Here is a 23398-nt window from a genome sequence, read left to right as displayed (position 1 = left end):
TGAGGCTGACAAAAGCAAGAGTTCGCGGGTCACACTTCGACTCCCACGTGCTTTCAAAGCCTTAACAAGTTGGCTGGTTTGAGGCATGTTATTGTAAGGTAGGGCATGCACTCACACAATATCCTCATTGTACCCAAAAATATATGGCATGGCGGATCCAGGAACTTTTGCGGGGGGGGGGGGGTGTCAGTAACGTCAGATTTGTTTTGTGCCCCAGTGGCGAAAAAGGTCTACTCTTTAGGCCTACTCTTCAATTCCCTGATAACTTGGTAGGCCTTCTGTATTCCTGATGTTCAAGATTTAGTAAAAGGTACGTGCTGATCTAGTATTCACCCAGCGACAAAACCAATAGCCTGGCCTAGCATTTATAAGAAATAATTTACTACTTCGAAAAGCCCATCTTACTTTTAAGTACTTAATCAAATCAAAAAGCGAGGGTGGGGGTTAGATTATTTGTTTGGTTTAAAATAACTATTGAACCCCTCTGGCTCTTTCATTTAAAGAAAAGAAAATAAAACCCAAATACAGTAGCGGGGGCAGCAAAACATGTAGGAGAAAAGTGATAGGTTCCTACCATCATCTTCAGCAACAACTGCAGTAGAATCCAGCCCTAACACGCGGCCATATTCCGCGATACCTGCGAGCCCTCTGTAGACCATCACTTCGTAGCGCGCTTGCATTTATTTTGTATTATAAGACTGTACGCTAGGATAGTATGGTCATAAGTGGGTATGTTGCAAAAAAGAACTGCTACCGTTGTTCTGCGGTTCATCCATCACAGTGGCAGCACAGATGCCTGATGGATGATTCGGAGGATCGTTTTTGTACAAATATCCACGAAATTATTGACGATCTTTAATCGTAACGGCGGTTCATCACTTTGTAGAATCCCGCAGAAAACCGCGTAATGTATACTATACAAATCAAACTAAATAAAAAACATGCGTAAAGTGGTACTCTCCTTTATTTATTTGCATATACGCAAGCCCCTCACACTCGTGACGCCCCCATTGTTTATGATGGGTTCCCATAAAAAAATGGTGGATTCCCATCAAAAATGGGCATAATTACTTGGTCAGACTTTACGTACAGCTTTACCTTTTCCCCAAACTTCCAACTCTTCCTGGATTAACGACACCTCAGGGATGTCTTAATCTTCGCTCAAAGTCCGTGGATGAAAAGCTGGTTCAAAAGTAGTGTTGCATCCAAGAAGTTGTAAGTGTTAAAATGATACACTTAATTGTGCCTAAAATGGACCATTCCCCCTCCTTGATAATCGACAGACCTTGATTCGAACTTCGTGTTTAGATCCAATTTGCACAAGGCAACGCAGGCGCTTATTCTGTAATGTTAATGCCTCAACCTCACAGTGCTAACAACTTCAAAACCTGACCATGCAACATTCACTCAAACACATTCCATTTCGTTCAGTGTGCACCATTACAAATATCAACAACTTTTCTACGAAGATCACAAATTAATTTCTCTTTTACTCAATTGTTTTCAGTTGCACACAGTGACACTAAACGAATTATATGTTAACCATTAATATCAAAATGTGACAAAATGCTTTAAAATGCATAATTTCTCTTAAAAAATCGAAAACACTAATGTAGAAAGATCGCAGCAAAACATTCTAACAATTTCATCGCTTATTTACTAAAACTCACACTAGTTTACTGAAACTCAGACTTAAATATACTACTAAGGTTTTATAAGGGTTATCATTTGAAATTGATTTCGACAATAGAAAGAATTGAAAATTCAGAGGACACCATGGCTTACAAGAATGATAAATATCAGTGTTGTAGTCGAGATCTGTAAGTCCAAGATCTGGAGGTCAGAGATCGAGGCCAACACCTTGCTTGGTTTCTAAACCTACAACACTGATCACTTATAAGACTGATCACCTACAAGGTATAAAACATCCCCTATTGCACTTACAATCTCAACGTGCTACAAATAATCGAAGCCCGAACGGAGGAAAATTGTGTGTGTTTTGACTCACTGAAAGTGATGATTGCGCAGTATTTTGATAAAAGTCAACTTCGTAATACTTTGAAAACTCATGTCTCGGATACATGTTTTTGTAAATTCTTTGCAAAGTTAAAGAAGAAGATACAATTTTTTTAAGTATAGTTTACACCAACAATTTGCACATGTGTAGGCACCCACCTTGCAATACATGAATCAACACGTCAATAAGTTAACCAGAGTCTTGAATGATGGTAATATATGACAAACACTTCTAAAACTTTTTTTCGAAAGTATATAAATATTCCCATGTAGGGCAATTGCCTAAACGTTCAGGAAGGGTGAAATGCAGGGCAGTAATTCTTCACGCACAATCTTGATGATCCGCCTTGATTAAAGAGGAATAAGACACATCGAATATCGAATAAGAGGTTCTGAAAGGACTTTACATAAATCTACTACACACTTACCTGAGCTCTTACTAACTAACATTAAATTTCAAAACAGACTTGATGAAGGCAAAACAGTAAGGAACATATTTATCAATCCTAGAACTTCAGTTTATTAGACATCGGGATCTATTGTCAAGGAAACCCTCAATTTTTTCAAAACATATCCAGTTTTCTAGTCTCAATAAAGGTCCATTAGCTAGGAGACACATTTCCCTACAAAGTTGTACCTTAGGCCCTAACCCTAACCATAACCATAACCATGTGAGACAAGGTACATTAGGCAGACGTTTGAATGTCTTTCTAGCGCTTCAAGTCTTATTTCTAGACTGAAATCGATTCATTGTGATGCAAAACATAATAGTTTGGTGAGGGTAGGTACAGCTAAGGTTCTGGTTAAGTGTCTTTGGAGTTAGGATTTGTTTGTGCACAGGTACACGTCTATAAAGTGTCTCTTAAAGGTACTCTTTGCCGCAATTATTAATACATTTATTGGATGAGTCGAATTCCTATATTCTGACGGTACGATTGCAGCAAGACTTTTTGATGAGTTTCAGGAATAGAGCGATGAACTCACAGACCGTTATGAGAGAGAAGCCAATGTAGAGGCCTACGATACCGCCAAGGTCTCCAAACAGCGAGGCCTCCTGACATCGAGAAAGAAATTGAATAAATATTTAAAACACGTCATGGGTTTGACACCAGTAAAAAAATATATATTTCCAAAGGGTTTTGGCATCCTGGTACCTAAGCCCAACAATTTGCTTAGCATGAAAAGTCTGCCTAAGCAAAAACAGATTACCAACCAATGTGGTGTATATTGCTTGTGATAGGTATTCAGATGTTGTTTGCTTAGCATGAAAATCACATGGAATTTTAGCTGGTAACCTGATTGTATAACCCAAACTTTTTGTGTGCTAAGCTAATGTTAGTGCAATCTAATGTCACATTCTTCATTTACTCCCATATAAGTAGGGAGTGCAAATCCTGTTCGCGAACACCGTTCGCGTGTTGGTTCTCGTTTTTCGGAACCCGTTCTCGTATCATCCATCACGAGAACGGGGTTTCGAATACCCCTGTTGGTTATAGCAGAGCAATTAAATTGCACCCGGTTTTCAAAGATACAAATCTAACCCATTTCAAAGTTGTGTATAGATACGCACTGTTTTACGATAAAGCATGGGGAAGGGGCATAAGTTGAATAACTTGTGTCATGTAATTGCAAAGATTACTACCAATATTAGTCGTATATTTTATGCAAAATTAATAACATTAATCAAAACAAACCTGATAAGCTGGCACCTCTTTAGTGCTTTCATAGTTCAACTCCTCGTAATAAATCTCAAGTCTCACAATGTTGTCACTGCAAAAACATAATGCAAATGGGATGTTTTGTATACCTGCCAATTATGTTGTCTGTATTATAGGCTACTCGTACAACTTTGGTATCAGACTCAGACCCAAATCTTACGAAATTATGTCTTCGATACTTAAACTCGGACAGAACAGACACAAAATGGGGTCTACCCGATGTTCCCCAATACCGATGTTCCTCACTACCAATGTTCCCCGAAATCCTTAAGATTAGGGTTAGGGTTAGGGTTAGGGTTATAGGGTAGGGATTTCGGGGACCATCGGTATTGGGGAACATCGGTATTGGGGAACATTGGTATGCAGCCCACAAAATTACCCTCGGTCTTGGACAGATAGTTGTGTGTCACCCTTCTTGGAAGATTTTGATCAATAGTCACTTTTTATGGTTTCAGGCAACACTATTATATATATATATATCGAGCCAGCTCTACGGCCAAACATCCCTTTCTTGGTAGTTCATTAATCGCTGAACAAATTGATGTATTTTATTCACTAATACATGTAATTCTTTAAATTGAGTGCATTCATGTATATCGTGCACAGTTACCAAAATGGGAATAATGAAAACTAATGGATACTCTTTACCACACTCACAGTAACACTTGATTATTGCTTGAATTATTTCTTGTGCATTTCAAACAATCGATATCGTAGGCCTTAATGCACAAACAAATTGTGTTATCTGTTCCCCGATCTGAAACTAGGAAATTAGTTTTTACAATTCTGTATTTGGAAACACAAATATAATTCATTCTTTACATTTCCGCCCCAAATGTGTATAGGCCTACTTACAACAAATTTTCTTCATTCAAATGCAGCGTCTTCTCATTGATTGAATGTATGTTTCTCAACAGGTGTTTCTGAAATTAAAAAAATATATTATACAACGGAGAAGTAAATACCCGAGTAAACACGATTCGAAAAACTGGAAGCACGACAAAAGCAATGTGAGGAATGAAGTCCATCTTACCGCAAACTTTTGTGAGGGCCACTTTGACATCGAACTTGTCTTTGTGTAATACACCTCACTGGAATGAATAAGAAACAACGATGAAGTTGGGAATGTGAATGAAAATGAGTGATATGAAAGAGGGCCATTCCCGTAGGCCACAACTTTCAGACACAGAAATACCAAAACCTAACGAAAGGTTGTCATTATAACAGATAATGGTAAACTACCTTGATTTTTTGTGATTTTAGTCCGTAGAATTCAAATTATAATGTGCAAGTATAATGTACTGTAAAATCTCAATATACTTAACATAAATCACCGGGTCTGCCCCCATGTTTGTAGTAGTACAAAGATACTGCTTCGAGTGTTGGGGAGGGAATGCACTCTTGGCATGTACAAGCCTACCTGCATTGCTGCGGACAGGAACAGGTTAAGTTGTTGTGCTGACTAAGATAGTAGACCAGTTGTACACAGACTTCTACTCGTGAAAAAAAAAGAGAAACTTGAATTCAGACATCTATGAACTGATAATATTATTACCTAATTTTCCCACACACAAATTGCTATTTTGACCCAGAAGTGTGAGAATAAAATGGCATATATAGAGAGTTATAGACCCTTCCCATGGCAACTGGTGATAGGATGATTACAACCACTGTTACAGAATTAAACTAGAAAGCTCTCAGACAGCGCAAACCTCCGCCAAGGCTTAACAATTCCTGGCCATATTGTTAGTACACCCAAAAGAAAAACTCGCATAAATGGTGAAGAATACTTAAAAATCCTGGATCCAGACCAGGTCCGGATCACTTCCAAAGTCTAATCGATTAGTACTTGTTCGAAGGACCACCCCCATTTTTTTATATGCAAATATCTGTCCATAACTTTTTGAGTTATCTTGTTAACAGACAAATCAACTAACTAACCAACCAAGCAACAAACTAACATACATGATGGTCTCGTCAAAGTCAGGTTTAGTATTTACTAAAGTGTTCAATGCATCATCTCCAAATAAGTTACATTCTTTATAGGTTGTGTAAGAACCAGAATAAATTATGATGTTCTTGATATCCTGATTTACCTTGGGTCTTATTCAGCAAACTGCATCGCTCACCATTGAGTTCTAGTGTATCCGAGCAACCACAGTATTTTCTAATGTGCTCATGAATGCATGTTTTCTTACACAGCTGTTAGGAGAAATTAAACATTGACAAAACTGGTGTCAGCAGTGCGATGTACATTTTCTTTCCATCTCAAAGTGAATAGGTCCTAGATTGATCCTGACTGAACTTCTACATAACTTTTTTTGAATAAAAAGAGGCATTTAAAACATTGTATTAAAAAATGTCTTTTAAGCTTAACTTTAACAACATTTCGCAGTGGTCGGGAAAAGTATTTCTTCGAAGATATTTCAAATTAGCTTTAAAACTGTAATTGTAAGATACTTCAAAGAAGATTAACAGTTAATACTTTTTAAACGCCCTCAAAGTGAGTACCGGTGTCAAAACTTATATGAACTTTGATGATCATACTGATATATCATACTAATATATCAATATATTGAACTAACTCACCTCTCTATCGTAATAATCTAATGAAGAGATTTTGATCTCGCCATCAGCAATAATCTTGGTGTTCCTAACTTTCTTCAAGCACTTTCCATACGGAAACCCTTTTCGGAGCACATCGTTCTGTGACAAAGGGGATATTTCGGTGATGTCAGCGATTGCAAAAACTAATCCATCAAAGTGTCTAAATGGGAGAGTTGAGCAACTTACACGAAGATATTGCAAAGGTTGAGAATTCGTAGATGAGAGCAATTTGTTATTGTCATGTCATGACCGTGTCAATATTCCAAACGTAGACATGTTTCAGGCTTGAAACAAATGATCTCATCTGTTACTGAATGCCTGTGTGAATTTTTAATGGTTCTCGGCCCACTGCAATTACTTACATATCTGAGACCTAAAGAGGTAACGGTTCCCGGCTTGACAGTCATTCCAGTGTCGGTCGGATTGGGCCGGATGTGTTGGGGGTTAATACATACTCTCACTCCAGCCTCTGGTCCGAATATACTAATGTATTCACTCTGTTCCAAAAAGAGTGTCATTTGGAGACCTGTACCCGGGTAAATTGAGTCACATCAGTATAGATCAGTTCACATTGTATTAATGTCGGTTTTAATAGCAGGGATTCACATATTACCAGGGAGAGGCAAGTTTGTAGTTCATACCCGATCCTATAGCCAAGCATCCGTCCTCTATCTTTGTTCACATGCGAAATTTTAATTGTGGCAACTTGAGAAAAGAGGTATCACATTGTTTTATGGCAATCAGTTGTCTTCATAAAAAAAAACCCTATCATGTCCAATAACTATAAATTCGAATATAATTATTTAATAACAAAATAATTTAATCAGCCGTAATTACCGTATCTGGAGCCTGTTTTCTTTGCAGTGATTGGGTTGTCTATTGCGGCATTAAAGGTGAAGCAGTTACCGTAATTATCATCTTGCAACAACTGAAAATTGCTGGAAAGGGGAAAAAAGAAATACAGGATTATGGATTGTTTCACAACTGCACACTTCAATGTTAAAACATCGAAATTAATATTGTCGTTGTAATTTACCTGACAAAATAAAAATGTGTGCATTACTGCACAATGCACATTAACATAACATTTTTTTTGAACGTTTGGCCGTATACAGATGCGTTCGTCGCGGACTAGAGAGTGCAAGCTCGTAAAATACGTGGTTTGCCGAATAGGCAGGCCTATATTTTTGAAGAAAAGAATATACTACACAAGTGTTGTATGTTGTGATGTAATCTATATATATGGCGTTTTGTACGCCTAAGGAGTACATGCAAATGGCACCTGAGGCGGAAACGAAAGTGCCATTACGCCTGAAACCTGATCAAACAGACAATTTGTGGTTCCATAATTACATTGTTATAATTTTCTGCCACTAATAATTACATTGTTATAATTTTCAATAACTCTGTTGCCTCTTTGAAAAGTAAATATAGGATAAATAAGGAGGTCATTATTCACAAAGTCAAAGTTATTCCGTTTGACATCCGTTTTGGTATTGCGGGTGCGCAGTGCGCGTGCGCGGGTCCGCGTTGGTAAGCGATCCACATTGGGCACAGTCTATTGTAGTCGTCTTGTTCAAAGCAGTGGGGACGAAAATTGTGAAAGATTGATCAGGTGAAGAATGTGGGTTTACATGATGTGATTTACTCAGCGAAGACAGTGAGGTCATCATGTGAACAGTTCCCAACCAATGAAACTTCCCAGCATATCGTGGTATCAAAATTACTTTTACCTCATGTTACACTTCCTCTGCTCGTACGTGCACTGCAAGATGAAGTCATCCTTTTGGTGTCCGTACCGACTGACTTCATCCTTGCTCATTTTTGCCACTCCGACGAGGTCACTGTAATCAGGTGTGGAGCTAAACGTCACGAAGCCGTTCCAGTCCGGGGGGTAATCACCTTTGACCCGGCCGAATGGGGGCGCCCTGAAATCTTCCATGAAATTGTCGAAAAGGTGGCTGCGGTGTTCCTTGCTCACCATTACCAGATATGGAAAATACCACTTTGGATCTTGAAATAGGCCACCGAATGGATCTGTGTAAGTTTTAATTGGAGAAAGTAAAATAACAGGCTTGCGCATGTTTATGGTGTAATTCGAGGACAAACATGTGAAGCATTAACAAGTATCTGAGGACAGGGGTCAAATCGAGGATGAACTCGATTAGAAAACGTGTACAAAATCTATGGTAGCTGTTGCAAAAAAAAGTTAGAAAATAAACAAAAGATCGATGATGAGGAACAATAGGACCATTCCTGCAAGATCTTCAAATGGTCTTGCATGTAACTGGCATCACCATCTGTTCTATTTCAACTATTATCAGGTCATCAACAATATTTCCACATTGTTCAAATCATTCAAAGATAAGCTTATTGCCCCATATTGACCATACCCAAGAATTACATAGGTCCAATGATGGTACCTTGTGGCACTATCCCAGGTAAGCCAATCCAGTCAGAGTATACACATTTGTATTTTACTCGATGTCTCATGTTGGCGAGGAAATTCCTCACCCACACTGCACAAAACCGGGAGATACACGTCACACCAACAGTTTCCTGATAACCATGAGGAAAGTATATCAGTACCAAGGTACTGATGTTCCCATACCTGTGTTTACTCTGACGAAGCTGTTCGTCTTGAATCAAGTTTAGATACGGTCAATGCAAGCGCATCCTATATTAAAGGTTCGTACATTGTCTGTCTGATGTCGGTCTGTCTGTCTGTCTGTCTGTCTGTCTGTCTGATGTCTGTGTGTCCCTTGGTTTGTGTTTGAAAAAGGTCATAAGGAGTGCGCAGAAGCACAAAATACAAGCGTTTAAGAGGCTGGGTTATTTAAGCTCCATGTTTGTATAGATATGCTCCGGTTCCACTGTCCGCTGAATTCACAGTTGGCACCATCACGACCACGACGACCGAAAAAGTCACTTACCAGATCTGCCTGCCAAGTAACAATTCTCCTCATCGTCTCCTTGTTTGCAGTCTTTTACCGTGTTGCAGACATCATACTCATGGATGAACTCCATGCCGTCGCGACAACGGTAGTAGTTATCGGGCGGGACCTCTCCTAAAATGAGCACAGTTGAAAAACAAACCATTCAGACTACTCCGTCAAAGGTATTTGAATTAAGGTCCTGCTGTGGAAAACTGTAAGAGCTTTATTGCCCGATTATATTCAATACGGGCGATTCCCAATAGTGCGCCTCAAAGAGTTTGCAACGCGTTGGCCAATCACAATGCGCAAAATCTGTCGACCCAATGCGCGTTTGGAAAAGGTCGACTGATTTCGTGCATTGTGATTGGCCAACGCGTTGCAAACTCTTGGAGGCGCACTATTGGGAATCGCCCGTATTGCAAAGTATATCATGTCATTCACAGTCAGTTTGTTAAAAACAATTCAATTGAGGTCGGTGTGTTTAGCAGACTTATCAACAAAACCTCCATTTGAATAGAAAAGGCAGTGGCGGCGCCAGACTCTCAAATTTTGGGGGAAATTGGGAAGGGGGGCCAAGGAAAAAAATGGGGGGCAATCAAAAACAATCCCAAGCCTGTGTACGCATTGCCAATGGTCCGAAAATAAGCCACTAGAGCAACTTAGAGGTGTAGTCGTTTTAATGAATAAGAAATGTATCAAACCGCAGAATGGTGTATAACTAAAATGCACAAAGACGTTGGCTACACACTTCCTACGGCTGTATAAATGCATGTGTGGCGTGTTTTTTATGCTTTCATTGGCCCCAAATGTTATGAATTTTTACAGCGACGAAAACAAACATAATTAATCGACATGTAGATAGAGTGTTCGGGGAAAACTCAGGAGGGGCCGGGGCCAAACTGGGGGAGGGCGGGGACAAAACTGGGTGGTGGGGGAAACCAGCCAAATATCCAACAAAATATATACGCACCGGGTTTAATGCACGCGCGTTCGTCAGAAGCCCTCGTTATCGTGGCAGTAAGTGGCCCTCTATTGTCGCCGCAATCGTTGTATCTATCACACACGAAATTCCGAGGAATGCACTTGTAGGTTCCATCTGACAGAGGTTCCGTGCACTGGAACTCTTGGAGTCGGCAGGCTGGGAACGATTCATCGTGTGGGTGGAAATGAATGAGTGGCAAAAATTGTCAACATTTGATAAAAGTGAATGCTTTTAACTATAAAACTAGGAATACAGGTCGAAAAAGAGGCAGGAGCATTTTGAAAAAAAAGTTTATATAGTGGACAAATCAATCAGAATAGAAGGTGAGGTTGCAAGCTTGGGAACCTTTGGACTATGAGAATACGTGAGAAGATCAGCAAAGAACGTCAAAAAGTCTTACAAATCCAGGATCTCGACTCCAGATGCAATTACGGCTAGCAAAATTGAACAGGGGTTCTTTTAGCTAAATCAAAAGATGCGTGTTTGCATTTCCATGCTCTCGGATTATTGGAAGCCGGTGAGATCATTTATACATGTAGTATCTGTTTCTTCTATGTGAATTGGTCACAAAACTTGCTGTCATTACGTTGATCTGCGGTGCCGTTACATTAAACAAGGAATAAGTAAAATGATAATGCAAACGGAGTAAAGAAGGATTGCGTACATGATGGGAAACGGAATGAATGGAAATGATATAGGATCTGGGATTAAAGATTGAAGCTCATACGTACCACTTCTTCTAACTTCACATTCTGGCAGCATCTCATCGCTCCCGTCTTGACAATCGGGGAAATTGTTGCAAGTTTGCCAGTAACGGATGCACTCCCCACTGCGGCACTTGAAATTGCCATTCCCACAATCTCCAGCTGAAACAAAGTGATTCTTTAAAGTTATAAATGAGCAGGAAAGTTCGAACTGCAAAACTGAAAAAGATTCTTTTGAATCTGCCCGGGGGTGTGCACTGCAGTGTACTGTAAGGGTTGCAAGTGTTAAATCACTATGAAAAAAAATGTTATGTTTGATATTATTGTATTTATGCCATTGGTTGGCCCTTATAATAGTGAGACACGGAATGACTAGTTTGACCGCAAAGCAAACACCTTCAGACATTTATTCATGAGGCAACAAAACATGTTTATTCAATATGCTGCCTAAGTGAAAAGGAAAATATGACAACAGTGATATATGGACAAGCTTGAATGTAAACAACTGAAAGAGTTATCATGGATCATCATTTCAGAATCCACACGAGCGTTGAAAACGAAGTTTCTGGCCTTCCGTTGTATGTGTCCTCCGATTGCAGCAATTCTTATAGTCGAACAGACTTACCGGAAAGAGTGCAATGTTGTTCGTCCGAGTCCATGGGCATGCCTGGCTTTAGAAGTCCCCCGTTGTCGCTGCAATCGTTGTATCTGTCACACACGTACTCCCGAGGGATGCATTTTATTGGAGCGTTTGGTTTTCGCTCTGTGCACTGAAACTCTTCGTGTTTACATGCTGAATTGGTAAAAAAATATTTATCAGTAGAATAGGAAGATGGAATTGAAATCTGTCAGAATCCGATAAGAGTGACTTTGAGTGAACTTATAGTATTGATTGAAGATTAAATATACAAAAAGCGACGATTGGTCATTACCAATTCCACTAACCGATACCAAATTTAGGGACTGGCATCTCGACAAGTTTGACACAGCTAGTTGAGATATATATTGTTTAGCTTGCTCTCGAAACCAAACTTATTACCAAAAAGCTAACAAACAATATAAGTCTCCAAGTTTAAGTCTCCAAGTCTGATTTTTTTTTTCAGGTACTCACCAACAGTGCTTTCTAAACATGCGTTATAGTTTTCATAAATCATTAACAAAATATGCTTGTTTCGATGTGAAAATGCAAAAAAAAACAAGTTAAACCTACTTTTATACGCTCCTGTACCTATTTCATTCATTCACTATGGTTAAACAAATCCGCTTGCAAAGTTAATGTAATTAGAAGTGAAGTCGATTTTGAAGTTGACGGAAAAGTCATAATAATTGTCAGAAAGTGACTCTAGGTGGCATAAAAAGCAAATACCTGCTTGCAGCTATAACTCTGTTAAAATGCTACAAAGGTTCATCTTTCGGTGTTTTGTTTACCTATTGGAAGTTGAAAATTACAAGGCTGAAAATCCACACAAGGTAGTTGGTTACATAAAATGGGAAACAACGGCAGGCCCGGTTCGCTTAATTGTGCCTATTAGTCAGGTGGCTTAAACCCAATTTTTGACAAGATAATGAAGGACTGGTCCAAAGCGCCAAACTTGGCAGATAGATACTTATAGCCCTAGGTAAGATATTTAGAAGGGGTGACACCTGAAATTCTTTTGGGAAGGTTGCCTAATTTGTTTCGGTTTCGGTTTCGGGTCGGCCTTGCACATCATTATAGTAGAGTACACGTGTATATGTGGTATATCACCTGAGACCTAAAACCCGGACCGTAATGTAATCCGGACGTAAATGCACTTATTGTAGCTCGAGTCCTAAATCTTGGGCTGAACTTAGGCACCGTGCTCAACGTGGCATAGGTCTGAAACCATCCAAAAGTGAATCACAACAGATCGTGTTCAAAAAAGAACGGCTTGGTTTAGGATGACCAGCACATGTGTTGTAAGGATATGCACCTATATTACCCCATCTGGGCAGGTTAACAGTACAATGTAACTTACGAGATGTTGTATCAGGAGATGGTTCAGAATTCAGTCGTTTCTTGGAACAAAAGGGGCATGCGTCGCTGATGAGGTCTGAAGTTGGGGCCACACCTCGCTTCTGCCTTCTTGGAACTGAAGGGAATGAAAAAAGTCGAAGTGTTACATACAATTGAACCAACAAGTCTGTTTAAGGTTTATCTTGTGATCTTTGAAAGGAAAAGTTTCAACTCCGGTATTTTTCCTTATAGCTTAAATAAAATAGTGTAAACTTGCAAAGCTTACCAGCGTCCGTATCATTACAGACCACGCCAACATCATACGTGTGGTTGGTATCCTGATCCGAGGCGAGTCTGTACAGGCAATCGATGAGGTTCACCTCGATACCCATGCACTGGACATCCCTGAGCAGCACTCGCCCGGTACCCGGTCCGAAGTCAATGGTCGAGTTCACGATCGCTCCTGCTGGGAAACCGAGCTGTCGACAAACCACGTTGGCATCCTCCAGAGTCCAGTCAGGGTCGGATATCGTGCCGACGGCGCCCGTTTTGAAGCTGACTTCTACGCGCCCTTGGGTAGGATCGGAAGAACTGTCGTCTTGCGATAGGGCCACACTAAACAACTCTATCAAAGATAATGACAAAGCCAGGGCAGGGGATCAGAGTTAGTTGCCAATTGTGAACAGGCTTTTAAAGTCAAAATGTCCAAAAGTAAAACAAAATACGAGTTCGAGTCTAAACCTTGTATCCTTACTATCGAATTAAAGTCTGAGAACAAGCCTAAATGTAAGATACAATTCTGTACGTTAAAACCATTCACTGCTAAATTGAAACACCCTTCCAATATAACACCAAACTCACCACCATAACACCAATCTCAACATCACAACACTTACCATAATAACACTAAAGAAACTCACCACCAGAACGATTCACTCATCACCATAACATCAAGCTCACTAATTTAAGTCAAAGTTACCCCCGTAAGACAAAACCCATTACCAAAACATTAATCGACAAAGTCACCACCGAAACACAAAAGTCACATCCATATAGCTCCAAACTCACCACAATCTCGCCAAGCTCACAGTAAACCACAACATAAAGTAGGCATAAATATAGGGCAACACGTCGACATCAAACTCACCAACCTGACACACGTAGACTCACCATCATGACAAGACTTTCTTAGAGGAATTGGAGGTGGCAGAGGCGTGCAATTCTTATATTCCAGTGACCCATTCCCGGAGTCCACGAAACACCAGATCGTGTCCCTCTCACCTCCTGGGTTCCGGCAGAGACTGTGCCCCACCGTCGAGCCCGGCTTCACTCCCTCCAGCTCCCTGAAGTTCTGTCCCGTGTAGTTGAGCAGGGCAACCCGTGGGTCTGACCACGGTAGACAATCGTCTTGGGTTTTAGTGCCCCTGTAGTCCCATCCATTAGTGGCGATGTAACACTCGGAGTACACTTTGGCAAGCAAATGAGAGTTTAAGGGAATACAGGATATAAAAACAAAGGCTTTTCCGATGATGGCAGAAAAGCCAATAAATTACGATGAGACCATTTCCCCCTTCAAGTTTGTAAAAAAAATAAAAGAACGCATGAGACATTTCTGATCTAAAGGTTAACCAACCTGTTTTGCAATGCTCCGGCAGCTTAGATGTAGTGTTGAAACATTCCAACCCTCCATCACAACGATAGAACGGGGTTGCTGTAGCACAGACTGTTAGGTATGGGTACTCGGCACCTTAAACAAGCAAAATACGCCTATTGGCTTTAGCTATGGAGTCATCTCGAATAATTTATTTCCGCACAGTGTGATTACCCCAACTGTATCTCGGTCACCGATATGCACTGTATTCACAAGTCAGCCATAAATTGAAAGCGAGATAAACTCGTCATTTTTGGAACTTGCAAGTAGAAATGGGGGGGGGGGGTAAAATACAAGTTCATTACAAATAAAAACCAGTCTGTTCTGATGATACCTTTCAGACAAAACAAAACAAAACTGAAATTGGACTTGGAATCATGAAATAGTCTGGCACCATCCCATTCAACAAATTACAATTTATGAAATAAATACAGGGAACACGATCGAATAATATGGCTTCCTGGTGGATAAGGTCTATTTTGGCGCTTTGTTGTATGAACAATAACCCAAAATTATTTCGCAATCAGTTCGCAATTGACATAACAGTATTCAAACCAAATAATGTTTATGTACATTCAACAATTGTTGACTGCTGTGATGTGGGATATGACGTTTTGAACACCCGAGGGGCGCATAACACCCGAGGCGAATTGTTTTTGTTATACCTCTGTCTTGGATTCTTTGGATTTTGATGTAAAAATCACGAAAACAAACGGCAGTAAACACAACAATCATGACAATCTAACGGCAACCCACATGCATGTCGCTTATCGTCTGATCGTCTGCTAGTTCGCTGCTCCCACTCGTGAGTGAAAACATGGTGAAAATAGCGTGGGTACCAACGATACAAGCGTTTCACACCGTACGTGCCGCATACGTACCAAGTCATAGCACACACTCCTTGTGGGATATAAGGTACGTGATATCCCACAGGGAATGTGCCATGACTTTTTATAAACTTAACACATGATCGTTCTAGGCCAATGAAAATACAGTTTTCAAGACAGAGGTAAAACAATTACACTTGTTTCAACTAATCAAATGGTAACCCCTGACGGCTGTTTACTCACATTCGTAAGTTTCTGAATGTTTAAAACTGTGTGGACATTGTTAAGCTTCGACTTGAGCGCTAACCAACAACAGAGGAACATCTGTTTATTTCTTACCCTTGAAATACTTTGTAGAAGACGCATTTTTGCATTTGATTTCTTCTATGACGGTTTCCTCGTCTAGTACCTGACAAGCTACAAAAATATATAGGAGAGAAAAGAATATCATTGAATGCTTGAAAAGTAAATGCGTTTGACCACCAAAAACACAGGGATGATGCTTGTTCTTTGGTTTACGAATATGTGCGATAACTCGGAGGCAGCATCATGCTTCTGCAAACTGAATTTCAAAGGACACCGGGTCCCTTTGGACTGGAAGGGGTATAGGCCTTGGCATGTCGAAGCGGGGGAAATGCAGCAATCGCAGCAGCTTCTTTGTGGGTCACACGGCGGCGGTTACAAAAAAAATAGACATCAAACGCCAAATAATTATCTTCCTCTTTGTTTGAAATTTGCATTCAACGCGGCACACCTGTCGCATCTTTCGGGTCAGACTTGGGGTCTCGTTGGTCTTCCAGGCGGGTGGGGGGGGGGCGTGACCCCATGCTAAATGCGAAAACAAACAACTGACAGAAGATAACTTACTGCAATTCGTTTCATCCCATCCGTTGAAACACTCGGGATTGAGGTCACACAGTGTTCCACAACCTCCAGCAGGACAGGGGATCTGCGGTGGTGTGCATAATGGTCGACCTGAGTTTGAACAAAGGCAGTGATCAAGTGTGTTATTAACTTTGGTTAAAATTGCATCACCTGTGCTCTTCACCAAACTCAATGTTTAATCTCTGTATTAATCTACAGAATTCCGTAAACGGGTGACAGTTTTTCAAGTCGTGTCTGGATTAAGGCCCCCACCCCCGGCCAAGGGGGGGGGGGGTACATCCTTCCCATCCCAACACCACCCCCGGGATTTACGCCCTCAAGTTGTAGATAAGGTATGTATTTTTTTCTCAGGATCAAACTCGAAAACAGCTTAGGGATTCCTCTTTAACCCATTGGTACAAAGCTCAATGGAACTGATTATCTTCAGGTTTGAGACTATTCTGAGACATGTATTTATATCAATCATATCAAGTTGCGAAATTCTGTTGTCTCCCATCAAGTCGCCTTGCGGCTTTGCCACTCGGACGAAACGTTTAATGCCACTGTCAAAAGTCTATGCTTACCGCATAGCTTCAGTGCTTCATCGGACCCATCTCTGCAATCCAAAGACCCATCACATGCCCAGCCTTCTTGGATGCACTCTCCACTCTTGCACATGAATTCACCAGGTGAACAAGTTGGGGACAAATAGACTGGTTCTGTTTTTCACAAAAGAGGCATTATCATTCAGTACTTTTATTTGATACAGGGAACATGACTGAAATGGTGGCAGCTGGATAAAGACCGATACAAAGTACAGCACAGACGCGCATAATGGATTGACACAGTCGAAGCCTTGAAACAAGGAACGTACTACGGTAACTGATGACGTAATCATAGGTCCAAACAGCATTAACATATAAAAGTGGTGAAGTTGTCCTGATATTTTGAAGAAGGCATCAACGACTGTGTGAACCCAAACTGAAATCGATGCAAATATGACCAAACCAAATTTGAGCGGTAAAAATTTAAGCCCGAGTTCATCCCAGGGTATGTGATCAAGCTCGAGGATCGCCCGTGGTCAACGGTGCAGAACACGTTTACAGGAGACGAGGAAACACCGAGTAATGTAACATGCATGGTTAGATCTAAATGAAAGGTGTCCCTGGGGATATTTAGGTTTTTTTGTATAAGTTCGAGATTATAATTGAAAGACAAAAGTAGAACGTACACACGTTGTGTACTGTGTACTGCATGTTGCATTGTATTTGTGGAGAGCAGCTGCGACGGGTTATAGGCTTGACACAGGCTAGTGTGTTATTTTCACTACATATACACGGAGACGTGCCAGTGGTGAATAAATCGCCTCCGACAAATCATTCGTGGAGTAGTGTGGCTAAACCAATTTGATGTTGAGCTTCACTTCATTTTGTTAAATATTGGACTAACAACATTGCAGTGGATGTTAACTTTAAATTAAGTTCTGAATGAAATAATAATTTCCATGCATGCTTGAACTGCTCTTGTCAATGAAAGGTAACGTAACAGTTGAGAAAAGTCAAAAATTAGTCAAATCCTCAGTTAAAATCATAATATTGCATGCTCATCATTTGAATATTCAATAATGTGCAACTTGTATCGCCCGTAAATCCGTAAACGTTTGTGCTGAAATGAAGAATTGTAAAACCCGGCCACTTCACTTCTAACATAACAACATAATTATATTGGATCGGTGTGTATTTCACCGTAATGAAGAAAACATTGGCGATTGGGCCAGACTCATATGCTGCTGTGGGGGAGGGGGGGGTCGCCACCATGGGCGTCGCGAGGGGGGGGGGGCAAGGGGGCACTTGCCCCCCGCCCTGGAAAAGCAACAACAACAACAACAACAACAAAAAAGGAAGAAAAAGAGGCGCGAAGACAAAGTGGTGTAAATTTAATGAGTGTGGGGGGGGGGGGGGACATGTCCCTGCCCCCCTCTAAAACTGATAAATCGAGAATGTGTTGAGAAATACAAGCATTTTTTGGCAAAAAAAAATTTTGCCCCCCTCTAGAAAAAATCCTGGCGACGCCCATGGTCCCACACCTCCTCCACAGCGAGCCTGTTACCTTCCCAGCATTGAATAATGCCGATACCCATTTAACACCTGGGTTGAGAGGAGTAATTGAGATAAAGTGCCTTACTTAAGAGCACAACACGCATGGTCACGGCAGGGCTCGCACCCACATCCTCACGATCATGAATCCTGTGCCCCACCGCAGGCGCGGTTCTAGAACCATTTTTTTTTGGGGGGGGGGGGGCTAGCACGGTGAAGCCAGAATTTTTTCAGGGAGACGTGCTGAAATGTTTACCAGTTATTTTTCCAGACACTTAGGCCTCCGAAAATCAATAGGTGGGGGGGGGGGGGGGGGGGGGGGGGGGCTCGTTCCATATTTTCAATGGAGAGCGCCAATAAAATCCTAAAATCATTCACACTATATTAACTAATGCACCCTTGTCAGCGCTATTTCTTCTTTGGGGGAGAGCGTTCGCATGTACATCACAATCCTTCTTTTTGGTAATGCAATTTTCTTTACGGAATTTATTTGGGGGGGGGGCTAGACAAAATTTTTTTTGGGGGGGGGGCTGTTAAACCCCCCATAGAACCGCGCCTGCCCCACCGCTAAACCACACGTACCCACAAGGCTCTAGAACAGAAACTACTGGTTTCATTTTTCTTCTATAGAGTGGTTCTCCATACATATGGTTTGGGTCTTAGGGTAGTAGAAGTAAGATAATTATTTTTGTGTTGAGTTTTGATATTGTGTAGCGTTGTTTGCTCTGTATTTTTTTTGATATATATTTTATTGTTGTAAGTAACTTGTGGTGTCTTGTGTATGTGTATAACATGTTTAATTTTCTGAGGAAGTATTTTCAATTTTGTTATGGAATTTTACCCTGTCTTTTAATGTTTTATGTTGCTTTTTTATTGTAAAAATTGATGCAATTTAGCCATTGGCTACAAGTTCAATTTCAATAAACCAACAATAATAATAATAAATATATATGATGTTTAGTTATATGTATTTGCACTACAATATACATCAAATGAGGATGACAAGGACGTACGTACGTAAAATTTCAAGTCTGTTGTCTACACAGATTGAAATAGGCTCTTCGTCCGATCCGTCCAAGCAGTCGGCGAACTTGTCGCAGACAAATTTCCAAGGGATGCACCCTGCTTTAGATGGGCACATGAAAAAGGACGACGAGGTACAATCGGGAAAGGTCCGATTTGAAACACCTGAGGAGCAAAAACAATTTCAAACGATATCTCAAAAGGAAAGTGAAAAACCTCTCGTGGCACAAGACTGAATTGCGTCTAAAACTAGTGGCACATGACTGAATTGCATCGAAAACTATAAAGGCTGTACATGCATAAGTCATACAATTATCAGGACATAATGCTTCTCAAGATCATGTATTTGCTGTTATGTTTCAGCACAAACAAAATTATAGAATGAAAAGTGTACTGCAAATATCGATATGGCTTATTGTATCGAGTTACATTTCCAGTTGTTTCTCAAGTTTTGCACAACATTCGTAATCCGTCGTCTGGTAATATTGACTGATATACCCTGTAATGTTGTGGCTTGTGCTCGCCGACGATTCCTCTTTCAGGACAGCGGTTTATTACGGCGTGTTTAGGCGACCAGGTATCAACAAACAGGGCCGGGTTAAGACAGTGTTCCGCAGGCCCTAGGCACCAGTGTTCCGTATGCCTCATAAATATTCATCAGGTAACCGCTGCATTTCATTGGTCCCTTCCATCAACTCAACCAGGCACCAGCACCGCGCTAGGCACCAGCAACAATGTCATGTTGATGCTAAGCTGTACTAAGGCCCAAAAAAGTCTCCGGTTTTTGGTATGGAGCTTGCCCAAAAAGTGGTGCGGCGACGCGGCTTTTTTTTTTACCTGATTGTTTTGCTTCAAAAGTCGGCTGATGACTGCAAATGGTGCCCGACTAAACTTAGAGCAAATATATGGGAGTCCAGAGAGGCCACATAAAGCTTATTCTCGACCATAACCCAAACTAAAAACACGTTAAAATTGTGCAGCAGCCGGATTCCAGTCAAACCAGTGAGTTTGGCGGTTTTGAGACATCATCTTTCATTGAAAAAAAAAACTTTTTCATTTTGCCGACGCGCATGGCTACGGCGACGCTTGCGCATACCAGAAACCGGAGACTTTTTTGGGGGCCTAAGCAAGCCAGTTCAAATTTGTAGCTCTAAATGCATGTTGGCACACTGTGGTATTTTCTTTAAACCCTCCAATTCTTCGTATAGGCCCTAGGCTTAGTGCCTACTGTGCCGATTGGATAATCCAGGCATGTTAACAAGAGCTTCGTGAAATCTATGTCTTTTGCTGTCAGCTATCCTAGGTATATCGACATATCAAATCTCCTCTCGGCAATGGACATGCCAAAATGTCTTACCACAAATCTCGACGCTTTCGTCACTTTTATCAAAGCAGTCCGCTCGTCCGTCGCAAACCCTCGTCTTTGCAATACAACCACCTCGCCTCTTGCATCTGAACTCCGACTTCTTGCATTCTTTAAAGGAAAACAATATCAAATTATCTTAACTATATACATAATCATCTTCCTCGGAGACGGCAGTTGTGCCTTAAATCCTTGTCACTTGGTGGCGCTGTTCTGTGCGCCGGACTTTAACGGTCACGTTTTGTGAACAGTTAGTGATTTTCCAACTCCAAAAGATTGTGTTTCTCCCCAAAAAACTCCACCAATGAACAAAAAAAAGTTGATACCTATGTATTTTATAAATCATAGAAATATTTTGAGGTAATTTCAGTAATTGAATAATGTTATTTGCTATGTTTTAAGATCAGTTATTGCTCTACGAGACCTTCGGTACATGTGTTTTTGCAGCGACATGTATCATCTACGACACAATGTTCACTGAACACCGTGTAGTAATAATTAGAATAAAGATGAAAATATATATATCTAAATTCAGTAAACAAACAAAACAAATAGCGGCTTTTGACGGGCCTTTTGGCGCAATCTGTTATTATGATTTTCTTGACATGTCAGGCACAATGAGACGACATAATTATATAGCGACCTCGGTATACATAAAGCTGATTGTCATCAATAAAAGCTCTGTCTTTGGAATTTGAGTGATGCAGTCATTACCTCATTTTATGTGCGGTTAATAAATAGCCTTTTTGAGCATAATTCACATCTTCCTGTTCAATTCAATATTTTCATTGTCTATTTAATAAGGTGGACAATAGTACTCGTTATCAGGTCCGTACGTTGTTGCTCTGTAGTACTTCATCACTTACACCCCGTCTGGCACATACAAAAGGTACTGTCGTGAAGATGGCATAGTGGGAAATGGAAGATATAGCGTATCGCTCAATCTTAAGCCCCTGACGTTTAAGCACACTACAAGAGACCCCATCCCCGCCTTAATTTTCTAACAGATCACATAGACTGCGAATGAAGACGAATGGGGGCTGTCAACACAGCCGAGACTGTTTGAACAAGCACTGGTTTAAAGGGCCAAATGTAATGCAGTTTGTTTAATGCTATCCTTCAAAATGCACCTTTGTCACTAACAATAAATTTATCGCCTGGGACACCTTTAGATTACTCCTTTTATGAAATCGATGAACAAGACAGCAGATGGAAAGGGATTGAGAGGCAGTAAAAGTTCCCCAAGAACCCATGACATTTAGAACTTTAAAAAAAATGGTGGCGACTTAGTTTCCCTCTTCCTGAATATAGCCTACATGACATCATACTGCAAATGAAGACTATCAGGTTTTTTGACAGAATAGGGCCTATAGACTGCAAATGCAGACGTATCGTTTTCTTGACAAAACAATTTCAAAGTCAAAACAGTTTCAAAGTCAAAACAGTTTCAAAGTCACTTTTAAAACTGCACGTCCCCCTTTTGTTTACAATAAGGAAATGAAAGGAAAACGAAGAATTGGGGGTTATCAATCAAAGAAACATGGCTATAATATGAATGATGTTCTATTTTGAATGGTTAACTTTGTTCATATTTGAAATTGAACATTATGCAACACGATTGCGCATGGAAGAACAAAGCATAAACTCGATAAACGTGAAAAGTGAAAAAAAACATATGATCTGTTCATCAATCAGACATAGCTCTATAGTTAGTTTATAAATGTATATCTTTTGAGGATGTGTGTTAACTTATGCTCTTCTTTTCAAGAATCTCACCGCAGTCATCTTCATCCTCCCCTTCATAGCAATCCGGACGCCGGTCGCATTTCTTCCTGAGCGGTATGCACATGCCCATGCGGCTGCCTGAAATGCCGCAGCGAAACTGCCGGTCGGTGCAGGTACGGGATTCTGACCACACAAAAAAAATTGAAATAGCTATCAGCATTTATCACAGTTTTTGCTTGTTGGTTACACTGTTAATGTCTTTGCTTAATTAGTGTAGGATTTGCATACAGGTCAGACTTCAAACTTTGAGAACCATTTTAATCACCTGACAATTAATCTAATTGGGGTGTAATACAACAAATAAAGCGATACAAATGGAGTTCACACATCAGCGCTCAAATCGAAATGCAGCTTGTTGCAGAAATTCAGGAATGTTAAGTACACAGATTTCGATAGCCACATGGAATGTGCACCATAGCCAAAAACTTGATAATAATAATTTGAGTTCCAGCGGCGCGGCGATTAACGATTCAATATGGTAAATTTTGAGGAGAGTATATTGCAAAAGTGACTGCTACTCCCTCGGTGCCGATACTGACAGACTTGACTTCCCCCCCCCCCTTCTCGTTGGAAGGTAAAGCCAAAATTCGGACGACTCATTTCGCACTATAAACAACTTTTGACATCTGTTTTTGGCTATCTGTTAAATATGCCAGTTATACAAATTTCATGTGCCAAACCTGTTTGTCTACGGACAGCTTTATTCCATCCGCTTGACTGAGCTCCGGAGCTTGTTTGGAAGACATAACACTCTACACTAGACCTACACGTGGACAACAGTGATTTTGGTGACTATTTAACTCACCCTGTAAACGTTAAATCTCCAGGACACGATATCCATCCATAACTTT

General features: G+C 40.6%; 1 protein-coding gene across 1 annotated transcript; it reads right to left on the bottom strand.

Annotated features, from left to right (window-relative positions):
• Positions 1-968: 968 nt before the first annotated feature.
• Positions 969-22657, bottom strand: LOC119745222 (low-density lipoprotein receptor-related protein 2-like). The gene is made up of 24 exons (XM_038221446.1): positions 22539-22657; positions 20757-20873; positions 19394-19564; positions 16865-16999; positions 16284-16391; positions 15756-15833; positions 14572-14685; positions 14109-14405; positions 13225-13563; positions 12961-13074; positions 11589-11756; positions 10991-11125; positions 10248-10415; positions 9275-9409; positions 8075-8378; positions 7179-7279; positions 6704-6867; positions 6324-6440; positions 5831-5936; positions 5155-5227; positions 4768-4825; positions 4590-4657; positions 3711-3786; positions 969-3070 (listed from the first exon to the last, which is right to left on the bottom strand). The coding sequence occupies exons 1-24, from the start codon at positions 22615-22617 to the stop codon at positions 2933-2935; spliced, it is 3363 nt and encodes a 1120-aa protein (XP_038077374.1). The 5' UTR covers positions 22618-22657; the 3' UTR covers positions 969-2932.
• Between the last annotated feature and the right edge of the window lie 741 nt (positions 22658-23398).

Source organism: Patiria miniata, unplaced genomic scaffold (genome assembly GCF_015706575.1).
Source record: "Patiria miniata isolate m_02_andy unplaced genomic scaffold, ASM1570657v1 HiC_scaffold_7, whole genome shotgun sequence".
Classification (NCBI taxonomy): domain Eukaryota; kingdom Metazoa; phylum Echinodermata; class Asteroidea; order Valvatida; family Asterinidae; genus Patiria; species Patiria miniata.
This window is presented reverse-complemented; position numbering and strand designations above follow the sequence as displayed.